Here is a 12,594-nt window from a genome sequence, read left to right as displayed (position 1 = left end):
CTTAGAAATTAACGACACGTATTATAAAATTTATTATTTGGAATGTTAAAATTCCCCATATTGACATCTGGGTTCCGGGTTATAATTTCAAACACTAAATTTTAAAGTTTACTTTTTCCGTGTACAGCGAGTACCCACCGAGGTAGTGATATAACTTGACAATAATGGAACATCGAAACTATGTTTCAGCACTGTTTATAGTAACCCATCTATAGAAATGTTTTCCACAAACATACCAATATACAATACGTTTTGTTATAAGCAGGAGAGCCCAACGCTTACCAATCAATGAAAAGTTCAGTAGTCTAATTAAGCTGATCAAGCCTAATAGTGAATACAACCAAAGACTCATAGAGCAGATTAAGCATCGTGTATACGTTGTGAACCAAGAGGATGGCCAAAGATCAGCAGCATCAGTCGTCATATCCATCACTAGTAATCATAAGGAAAAAAGGACCAGCATAACAAGGAGAAGTTTAGCTGCTCATACAATGACTACCTGAGATTACATACAGCCTTTGTATTCTATCTTTTTAACTTCTCGCTAAGAAAATCGACGATTTTCAAAAAATTCGGGAAGTTATTGTTTTCACCCCGATTAGCGAAAATCGAAATTTCATCAGATGTCGACGTTTTGAGGTCCTAGGAAGCTATTCTGACTATTTTCAGAATGATGTCCGAATGTCCGTATGTATGTATGTATTTGCGCGCGCGCGTGTGTGTGTGTGTGTGTGTGTAGGTGTGAGTGTGAACGCTCTATAACTTTTTAACAAATGAACCGATTTTAATGGTTGAGGTGGCAATCGAAAGAGCTTGTTGGCCATCAACTTTTCTGAAAATTTCAGATCATTTGACCAAGTAGACTCGAAAATATTTGCGAATTATGAAAAAAAAAAAAAAAAAAAAAATTTTTTAGTTTTTTTTTTATTTCTCAGAAACGGCTCGAACAATCGACTTCAAAATCCAATCAGCTCTAGAACTTGATAAAACGCGTCAATTGCTACCATAATCATCTCAATTGGTTAATGCGTTCGAGAGATATCGTTGGAGAACGAAATGGTAAAAAGCAGTTTTTTCAAATATCTTCGAAACGGCTGAATCGATCGATGTCAAATTTTTTTCAGCTCTAGAATTCGTGAAAACGCGCAGATTTTTACCTCAAACGTCAAAATCGGTTCATGAGTTCAAAAGATGTCGACGCTGAAAAATTAAAAAAATAACATAAAATTTTTTTTTTTGGATAAATAAAAATATAATATACTAAAATGTGTCTGAAATCATACCAACTTTTCCTCTTTATAGTCTGTTTCGATCACCATAGCGGGAAGTTTTGGGGCTGATCCGCAGGGTCAACTGATAGATAAATTTTTTTTTATTTATTGCAGTGTACAGCCCATGTAGTATATTTATTATTAATAAACTTTTTCTAAACCTAATTCCTGACTGAGTAAAGTAGTATTAAGCAGCTAAATTTTTATTACATTCAACAACTACTCGTGATATTGATAAATACGAGTAATCAATTGACTTTCAAATTTCATAATAAGAAGTAATTTTGAGTTAAATATTACAACGTTTCGAGGTCTCAGAACCCTTCGACTAGAAAAAAAAAATTATGTAACGGGACTGAAGTTCGCCTCCGTTTGACAGGAGGCCGTTTCTTCACCCTGTAGGCTATACACGCGCTGCATGCCCCTAACTCCTTTCCAGACGACACTCTTAATTGAAAAATATAATCAAGTGACTAAGGATGGGCATTAACCAAAGATATGATCAAAAATCCTCATTGCGCATGGTACTTAACCACAGCCACCACGAGTTTATACATCTGGTCACATACTCTAGACATCTCAGGAAATAAAGAGACTCTGGTCAAAGAGGACTTGAAGAGGCCCCCCGTCACACCAGTTCCCGATACTGGTGAATAGGTTGCATTGAGACAGTATAGAAAGACGCAACCTCCCGCCTTTATTCCCTAAAAAGAGTCTCCCCTATTCGTTAACATTCGATTACGAACAATCTACTATCCACTTATTCAGTCCCCCATTAATTCTCTACTTTTCGAGCCGTTGGACGCTCTAATTATTTAAGCCAAATCAAAGTATAGAGCAACTCGCCAAAGTTCGACTATCAAGCTTCGGGTTACCAGTCTTGGCTCAAGAGTTTGCCAATCTTGAACTACCAACCTTCGGTTTGCCTGCAGTCTTGACCCAAGAGTCAATATTCAAATAAATTTGTTCAAGTTCGCAAAAAAAATTTCAGCTTGGAAGTATGCTATAAACAGCTTTTTATTCAGAAAACTTTCTATTTAAATACAATGATTTTATTTTCATTCAAGTTCAAATAACTTCAAGCAGTAGATATTATGATTTTACATTATTTTCAAATTTCACATATCTTATGATTATAAGATAACTTAATAACAAATGGTACTTTAAAACCTCTGGCTTCTTTGTACAGCCTACAGGCTGTAACATCCTAGTGAATAAGACACTTATCTGGCAGCCATGAAGGACCAGGTCTGAGACCCAGCAAATGCAAAGGAAATTATTTCCATCGGTCTACTCGATTTATCTATATCCGAATTTATCTCTGTATTATTATCACGCACATGTCTACCGATATAATTATTTTTTTAATTTGTTCTTAATAAGTATAGGTGCTCCATTACTTAGCTACAGTCTTGGCTCAATACTGGCAATCAATATTGCGAACAGTGCTGCCAGATCGTGCGATATTTTTACTCCCTCCTGCCATTACACTCCATGCTACTTCATCACTGGAAGGGGTAAAAATATCGCACGATCTGGCTGCACTGATTGCAAGTCAAGATAAAGTATCGAACCTGGCAGGAATTTATCATCCCGGTACTCAAATAAACTTGGGTCAGGCTTAAATTTATAGCCTGCTTAAGAGTTAGTAAGTATTGGGCCAAGCCTGAGCCCGACGTCATTTTCTACAAAAGAAGCCGTTTCTAACCACTTTTAAGTAGACGTTAGTGTGTGTGTGTGTCTGTGTGTGAATAAAATTTTGTGGTGTATATCATTCGAACAAACTAACCAATTTAGATCAATCTTGGGACATTTTATCAAGGTGATTGGAAGTTCATTTCAGTTCGATTTTCGAAAACCGAGTTTTGAACAAACTTCGACGTTTTTAGGTCCTAGGAAGCTATCCTGACTATTTACATACGTTTGTATGTAAGTACATACATACACGCACACACAGAGAAAAATGAAGACAAAAAATATACGAAGTTTTATTGAGCTGTCCTTCAAACTTGAAACAGGAAAATGAGGCGCCAAAAAATTATTATGCTACACTACAAAAATATTATACACTTAAAACTTATTTATATACTGTAATGAATATTATTTATCTAAATAAGGAATTACAGTAAAAAATAAGAAATTTCTGGAGGCTCACAATAATAATTATAGTGCAGGATAATAATTTTCTGACGACTCAACTTCCTGCTTCAAGTTTGGTCGACAGCATAATAATAATTCGTAAATTTTTTGTCTCCCTTTTTTTCGTATATGTGTGTACGTACGTATGAAAATACAGTAGGACTTCGTTATAAGACTAGCTCGGGGCTGAAAGAGAAAAAATTCTTAGAATTGAGATATCCCCACTATTGTGCTTAACAGCCCAAACCTTGCTATAAGACTATCACCGTTTTGCGTTTTATTTATGTATTTGGTTCAACTCTACTCTGTTATACAGTGAATCTATTTCATATATACGGTAGGAGGGGGGGGGGCAAAACGGGGTACCCCACAAATTTTATAAAAAAAAAAATTTTTTTTTTTCGTCTAATTACTGTAAATCCAATATATTTGCGCATTTTTAGACCTACGCATAACACCAAGGGCAAAATGGACCAGCCGAAAGTACTGAAAAAATAATTCTTTTATACAATAAACTTGCGATTTTCTTCCGTTTGATCCGTTTTTTGCCATTTCTAACTTTAACTGTCTTATAGCTCTGCCCGCAGAACCCTTTCCATACTGGTTTACCCGACAGTACGTTAGTGTTAGTATAAGTAATGTAATCAACAATTAATTTTTATAAAAATGTTTATAATTGACAAACAACGATTTCAACAGACTAATGTTTTCAATTAAAAATGTTACTTATTTTACAACGTACAGTTTTTTGGTTTCTCATTTTTCCATACGCCAATAATTTATAGATATATTTAATGACAAATTAAAGAATAGCAAGAACGATTCGAGTTTCTCAGTTACACTCTCGACTCAGCGGCAATTTTATCTCTTGTGCTCTTATACTACTTATGCTCTTATATTATTTAGTAAACCTAAATAACTAATAAAATAGCTACTAATATTTCGAAGGGAAGTTTTTCAGAAATTTGTAGTGAAAAAATGGTTTAGAATGAAATTAATAATTGTATATGGGTCATTCCACCAAATAAAGTTATTTTTACGGGGCGACCCTCGACGATTTGATTCAAACTTTGTGGAGTCTTTCCATGTATTTAAAAAAAAATTCTCTGAAAATTTGAGCCTTTCATATGCAGCAGTTTCAAAGTTATGATTTTTTGAATTTTTTAAAAATTTTTGTTTTCAACTTTTTCATTACTTTTTTTGAAGGAAACAATTTAAAAAAAAAATGATCACATAATAGTTTTTCATAGAAAAAATTCTCAGCTTTCCAACGAAAATATCCATTTTTTATTTTAAGTTACAGAAGACCCTTTAAAAGTCGTTTAAAATAGGAAAAACGATTTTTATGACTGTGCGGCGCTTGATACATCTAATTTGATATTTTTTTCTGAAAGCTGAGACCTTTTCCGACAAAATATGTAATTTTCACGATGTGCATATTTTTTGTTTGAACAAAATCAATAATCATTTAAATACAAGTCATTGATTTTATCGTTTTATCAAACTATATTGGTTCATTGTGTGGCAAGAGATGAAACAAAACGATATCAGACAAGAGTGAAGTAGGCTGCCCAAGCCGTAGGCAAAAGCTGACAATAACTGCAATCCGAAGTCGTGTTTCATCTCGTGTTACACACTATTTTTTTTCGTGATTACCTGCATTAAAAATTAGTTTCAGTGGCAGCAGCCAGTTAGAATTAAGTTAATTAAAGATCGATGGTGTGTTCAACCATAAGTCTATGCGTAGCTTATGATTTGCAATTTATAATTAAATAAAAACCATAAATGCTCTTCATTATTTACACAAATTTTTATAAAACTTATTGACAAAGTTAGAACTGTCATTGAGGGAGATAACATTAATAGCCTGAAATCATTTTTGAACTAAACCCAAGAATTAAAGTTCAAATCACTAATTCCTAAACTTGAAGCTTTGATGCTGGTATCATGAAAAACAGTTTTATAATTTTTATTGTCAGAGCTTTACTGCATATACATACTAGAAAACATATCCTCACACCGCAAGATTTATGCATCTAGGCTATTCAAAATTTTACCGGCGTTGATTTCACTTTTATAACCAACTCTTATTGAAAGAAACGATTTAAAACGATTGGAAAAAAAATTTTTAATACTTTTTAATGCTTTTGAATACTTTTTAATCACCCTTTTTATGAGCATTTAACATTACAAATCGTTTCGAATCGTTTCTTTTAATCAAGGAATAATGACTTTTTGTAGAAAATAAATGTTTTAGACGTACAATACTTAGAGTCAAATACGGTGAAAGAAACACAAGCAGTACACCTTTTCTTACCTATTGTTAATAGTCAAGGATATATTTGTATTAAAAATGTATCAAGATGATCAAAAAACCTAAGAATTAAAGTTTTTTAATCATTGGGAGTTTATATTTCATTTAATTTTGTTCAAATAAAAAATATGCACATCGTGAAAATTACATATTTTGTTGGAAAAGGTCTCAGCTTTCAGAAAAAAATATCAAATTAGATGTATCAAGCGCCGCACAGTCATAAAAATCGTTTTTCCTATTTTAAACGACTTTTAAAGGGTCTTCTGTAACTTAAAATAAAAAATGGATATTTTCGTTGGAAAGCTGAGAATTTTTCCTATGAAAAACTATTATGTGATCATTTTTTTTTTTTAAATTGTTTCCTTCAAAAAAAGTAATGAAAAAGTTGAAAACAAAAATTTTTAAAAAATTCAAAAAATCATAACTTTGAAACTGCTGCATATGAAAGGCTCAAATTTTCAGAGAATTTTTTTTTAAATACATGAAAAGACTCCACAAAGTTTGAATCAAATCGTCGAGGGTCGCCCTGTAAAAATAACTTTATTTGGTGGAATCACCCATATATACTAAAAACTGTTTAGATATTTAATATTAGATTATTACACTATGTTCCTTGAAGATCCTATATTCTTGCACAAATACACGCAACATTCACACAGACGTTTCCCCACCATCAATTTCCACGTCTTTTAACCTTCTCTCGATTTTTTTCCAAACACCCCCGAGGACCGGAAGAAAATCGCGAGTCTACTGTATTTTTATTGTCAAATTAAAAAAAATTTAATAAATTAATCCATTTTTCGGCTGATTTTCTATAGCTGGAGCAAATTTGGCCACTACAAATATTCGAAAATAATATTTCATTTTTTGACAAAAATTTTTTAAATAATGCAAAATAATCTGTAATCTGAAAAATAAAAAAAACAATTTTTTCGGGTTCAAAATAATAGAAAATAAGGAATAAAGAATTGTTTGTTTTAATTAAATAACAATTAGTAATTAAACTAATTGAGGGGGAACGATTTTTTACACCTAATAAAATTTTCTTTGAATATTATAAAACCGAAAATAGTTGTCAAGAGGAAGAAATACATTCTTAAAGAAAAAAAAAAATTATCATTGTTTGGAGGGGAGCCTTTTTGCCCCACAAAAAATAATTTTTTCTGCCTTCATATCCACTAATGATGTGAAATGTATGTAATTTTTCATGTACCTGAAAATCGGAACATTTTTCGCGCAACGGAAAGAAAAAATTTGGGATTTGACTGCTGAAAGGTGGCTTAAGGAATAATTGGGGGTGGCTACAATTTTTGGCTAATGTACGAAACATTTAAAAATTCAAGATCTAGATTCTTTTCTTTTCATTTCGTTTTCGCAAAAACATGCAATGCAGCAAATACATGTATTTTTGTTTCGTAAAAAACGTTGCGATCTTTTACATAATTTTTCTTTGTGTATATTACATATAAGAAATTTAATTTAATGAAATTTGATCAACTTTCAAAAATTTTTGGTTTTCAACTTTTTGAAAGGGTACCCCATTTTGCCCGCCAAAAATAAAAATTTTATTTTTTAACGGCAGCTAAAAATTTTGTCTATTTACTTTGAATATCATTAAAAACAAAAAGATTTAGCGTACTTTAGTCCTAAAAAACTAAGTATTTCCTTAAATACCCCCTTTTGCCCCCCCCTCCTCTAATCATAAATAAACAGAGTTTTGTCATTCTTTTCTGTTAATTAATTATGTGATACCACGAAATTTTAACTATTCTTTATGAAAATAAATTATTTAATCTACAATCTTTATGTACGTACATTTTATCTCAATTCTAATCACACTCGTCGTTAGTCTTATAGCAAGGTTTCGGCGCAAAACTTTGATTGAGTTGTTGGTGGGAGAAGCGTTCTGAGCGAATTTCAACAAATTGAGGGGAAGAGTCTTATAACGCGTAGTCTTATAAAGAGGTCCTACTATAATAATTTTTTTAGTTGAAATTTTTTTTTATACAAATTATAAAAAACGCATTACACAGTTAAAGTGAGCGACTAATGGTACTGAGCGGGTATAGGAGCTTTTACCTTGAATAATTTTATTTTAATTCATGATAATTTGCCTGTGAATCGTAATTGAGAAAGTATTAAATTATAACGTTTATTTTAATCATTTTTAAGCAATAATGAACATTATTATTAATCAAACCGGATTTGAATCAATAAATTTCTGCAATTAACTACACAGCAATTATTATGAACCATTTTTATATTTAATTTTCACATGCTTATTTTCAACGAGAGCATGATTCAACGAAATTGTGTCCACAGATTTGTAACTTAAAGTTTAAATTTCCGCCTGTGTTGGTGGGAAGAATGGGGCATACGCTAATTTTTATCATTTGTTTTCTCATAAAAGAAAAGAACAACTTTCTTCCCTCTAAACAGAGTAGGAATTCAAACTTCCAGAGCAGGTATGGTGAAAAGTGTTTTTATCTAATAAACTCAAAATTTACAAAACTGATTGATTGTGATGTTTTAGCGTCAAAGACTGAAAAATTGCGCCGAGAGCCGCTTCAAACATTAAAATCGATTAATTAGTTCGAAAGATATCGACGATGAAAAATTTAAAAAACTACAATTTACTTTTTTCGAATAACGCACATTGTAATTCCTCATATGTACCAAAACTCATACTGGTCCTTTAGCTTCATAGTGTTTGATTATCGCTACATAAATTATTGCAATTGGTTCGTTAGTTTAAATAATATCATCATCAAAAATTTTGAAGAATCACTGTTTCTAACATTTTTTTCCAGATATTTCATATATTAACTCGCTGGTTTAATTTAAAGTACATATGACTCTTCATCTTGGTCATTTCTATTAATCTCTGTCCAAAAGCATTGAATTTATCAAGAAACGTCACTTTTTTCGGGCTCGAAAGTACCAATGTATTTAAAGTCATTGAGCTCGAAATCAGCGGGAAGTTTCATGGCTGGCCCGCAGGGTCAACCGTTTTTTAGATTTTTTTGTTGTTGTTCATACTGGTCAACTACCGACAAGGTCGATTTCAAATCCTAATTAGTGAAATAATGTGTTTTTTGCGACAGTCGAAAGAGTTGATTAAATTTATAAATTGATTAAACAATAAGTTTATACTCGTAATTAAAATGAAAAATAAATTCAATTCTTTCATCAGTAATTGTGCATGAAAAATAAAAAAAAATTATCATTTCCAATGATTTTTGATGATTACTAACTGTAAGATTCGTTTTAAAAAAAAATAAATGCATAAATATATCATGTTAAGCTCAGAGAGATCGAAAAATTGTTCAGAAACATATGTCAAATAATGTATGAGGTTTATGAACAACAGTAAATTTTAGAGATGGCCCACGAGTTTATTTGATTGTTGGACATTTGTTTTGTGCTTTTTATCGTATTTTTAATTGCATAAACTTTTTCGTATACGTAAATATAGATTTAAAAAAAATTGTGTGAAGAGTTTTTAATGCCGGAGGCACAGAGAAATCGAAAGACCGGCCCTGGCGGTTGGAATGCGGGCGCGGTGTACAATCGCCTGGCAATATGTGTGTGTGTTTAATAGCAATCAACGACACATTGCCACTTACATACACATAATATAGCAAGTAAAGGAATGAAGATGATACATACTCTACACATACTTATTCGAGATCTACTTGCACAAATCCTCAAATGCCGGTGCATAAAATTTAAAATATCCCTACATCATTATATGCTTTTTTAGTGTTAATATATCATTTCTTAACAAATGTAATTCCAATACGCACTTTAAAATGGATTAAAATATATGTAGAGTTGAATAAAATAAAATGACATTAAGATTACCTATCCCTCGGATCGATCCAAGTTGTTTTTCTTGTATTATGATCGATGAAGTACACTTTTCCATCGAAGTCTTGAGCAACGTCCCACCCTTCCGGAAGCGGTATCTCCCCATTTCGTCTCCTTGGCATATTTTACTGCACTCTAAATTCATTAAAAAAAAAAAAAAAAAAGTATGAATAAATAAATCGAAAAAAGAGCAGCTACCATTAACCGGTTTCCCAGCAAAATATACGGAATTTAACGAGTGAGACAGAGAGTAAGAGAGAAAGGTAAAGGTGGTGGGAGATTGACTCGCGCATTTGTAACCACACATTTATCTACATTACAAATGTATATGCGATTTTATTCACGTACACACAATCACATTACATTACATACTCTTATGAAGGGCTGTGTCAAGTTTTATAAAGGCACGGAAGACGGGTAGATAGATAAGACATATATTGAGAAAGAAAAGGACAAGGACAAGATGAGGTGGTGAAGGAGAAGGAAACAACACATCACTGAGAGGAATACTCTCTATACACTCTTACTACTCCGCCATCATGAATACCTCATTATCATGAGCGGAGTGACGTCAGAGTCCCCGCCTTCAGATTCTTCTAGAGCGGAATTCCACCATTAACATTGCCGGGATATACACAGAGTAGATAAAGAATTCGAATGAGTTAGAAAGAGAAAGAAAGTGATATAGAGAAAGAGGAAGAGATAGATAGAAAAAAGAGCGTGGATCTCACAAAACGACCCAACGCACCGATGCAAAAACCCCGGAGGACACTTGTCTTACTTGCTCAAGTCTTCCTGCACTTTCAGTTCCCGCGTTGCACTTTTATTTCTTTTAATTCTATATCGTGCACTTTATCACTTCCCGGGGAATTTTTTTGAAATTACACTCACTTCACCACACTTATACACTGCATTCTCCTCTCCTATAATATTTTTTTTTTTTTTTTCATTAATTATATCATTTTAAATTCGTTTTTTTATTATTCATTTTATATATCTACCCGACGTTTTTTATTTTATGATTTTTCAATAATCTTTCACATAAAAAATTAAATAATTCTATAATGTTATTGACGAGTGAATTATACAGTAAAGTTCATGACAAGTAAAAGCCATGTTATTTTAAAGTTTAAATTTAAAACAAATAAATTAAAATTACACGTCCTCTTCATTGATATCAAATTGTATTTTCAATATTTTTTTTTTTTTATCTTTATTTTTTAGTTTTCAATTGAAACAGAGCACTTGGTAGTATCAAAAGCTTCACATCTACTAACCTCTATCTCATTCGATTCCATTATATTTTAAAGTAAGAAAAAGGAAGATAAATATATATGTAGTATATACAGACATATACTTTTTACAAAATCCACGCACTGTCACTTGAAAAACTCGTTCGAGTAATTCTTGTTTCCACAAGTGTCTCTCAAGGAGACTCTCTTTCACTGTCAAATGTAAACCATCTAGATACAATATCAACCACTTAACGAATAACATTCACAATATACTTGCTGGACAATGATACAATATAAACGATAATAATACTATATTTATGCTTAAAATTTATTAACTTATTGACACTAGCTGAAGACGCGTTGAGAGGATGATAAAACTGAGAACATACTACACAATAATTCCTATCAGTCAGCAACAACGGGCATGCCAGGAGTTCGAGACATGCCTGAACGTTTCATGCGGTACCAACCAAGTATCTCTCTCTTTTCCACCACCTTTCTCTGTCCGCCCTTCTCACTCACTCTATTCTACTTGATTCCAGTTCTATAAACATCTCTCTCTCTCTCTCTCTCTCTTACTTTAGAATTTATATTACATTTCCTCACTTACTCTCGGCTTTTACGCGCAGCCCCACTGTTTTTCTTGTCTCTCGTGTCTCTGACCGCTGCGCACGAACATTAGCGAATATACGCGACATGATACGAACAACCAGCTCGATGCCCTTTCTTTAACTTGTCCAGAGTTTCGCATATTTTCCACAACCTAAAAATACCGGCGCCACTGTATATTCAATTTGATATTTGATAGCCAAGTCGCAGGTGCTTAGGGAATGTTTCAATGTAATGTGCATTGAACGAAAACTTACGTCTTACGGCAGCAAAAGGAGAAAGAAAGAGAGAGAAAGTCAATGTCTAAACGGTCTAAGTGAAAAGAACGACATCTCGAATGCGACTCTCAAAACTTTTCTGGCATGCGGCGCGTGTCAGTACTTTTTTTTTTATCCTCAAATCTCCAGCTGCCCTTGAACCACGTACATTCTATTAAAATTGAAGGAAATGTAAAATCGACAGTCAGAAGGCCGTTTTTGATTAAATAGTAGGGAGAAAGGAATATAAGATTAACAGTTTTTTTTGCTTACTATAATTTATAGAATAGTAAGAACACTTGGAGGACCGTTTGCTAAAAGAGAAAGATATTAAAACCGGTTGACTCTACTGGCTATCCCTAGAACTTACATCACTTTGATGCAAGCTCGAAGAACTCAAGACATCAATGAAAATTTATAAAACTCCGATTGTCAAATTTGTGAGCTTGGAAAATTTTTATGATCCTGAAATTAGGAGACAATCAAAAATTTTTGGATTATTTTTTTTTTCAACAAATCAATTACAATAAAAAAAAAAATAAATAAATAAAAATATGCACATGTAGAAAATTAGAAAAGCTACAGGTGCAATTTTTTGAATTATTTTTGTTTTTATAGTTTATCGTTACTAAAAAAATCCAAAAATTATTAGATATCGGCTAACTTCAGTAACGTAAATTTTTCAGTGTTGAGATTTTTATATAATATGTCAAAAATTAGAATAGAAAAAAAAATACTATTCTTTCTTTTTTAACGTTGCTAACCGTACGATATCGTTTAAATAAATTAATCAATTTTATAGCAATTAAAAAAATTCATTGAAATAAAGATTCAATCGAATTTCCAGATATCTGCTAAGATTTGAAAAAAAAATATATTTTATTTTTATTGTTTGAATA

At 32.1% G+C, this 12,594-nt stretch overlaps 1 protein-coding gene across 4 annotated transcripts in view; it reads right to left on the bottom strand.

Annotated features, from left to right (window-relative positions):
* LOC103577992 (protein kibra) overlaps positions 1–11,461 on the bottom strand; it is a 79,406-nt gene extending 67,945 nt beyond the window's left edge. Inside the window, exons 1-2 of one of the 4 annotated variants that reach the window (XM_053739608.1) lie at positions 11,440–11,461; positions 9,589–9,729 (exon numbers count right to left, since the gene is read on the bottom strand). In XM_053739608.1, the coding sequence (XP_053595583.1) occupies positions 9,589–9,716 (128 nt within the window). In that variant the 5' untranslated portion in view covers positions 9,717–9,729; positions 11,440–11,461. Of the gene's footprint in view, positions 1–9,588; positions 9,730–10,141; positions 11,402–11,439 lie in introns of those variants that run through there. The other 3 variants (XM_014443010.2, XM_014443012.2, XM_014443011.2) reach the window with 3 other exon arrangements.
* Positions 11,462–12,594: the final 1,133 nt, after the last annotated feature.

This window comes from Microplitis demolitor, chromosome 5 (assembly GCF_026212275.2).
Source record: "Microplitis demolitor isolate Queensland-Clemson2020A chromosome 5, iyMicDemo2.1a, whole genome shotgun sequence".
Taxonomy (NCBI): Eukaryota; Metazoa; Arthropoda; class Insecta; order Hymenoptera; family Braconidae; genus Microplitis; species Microplitis demolitor.
This window is presented reverse-complemented; position numbering and strand designations above follow the sequence as displayed.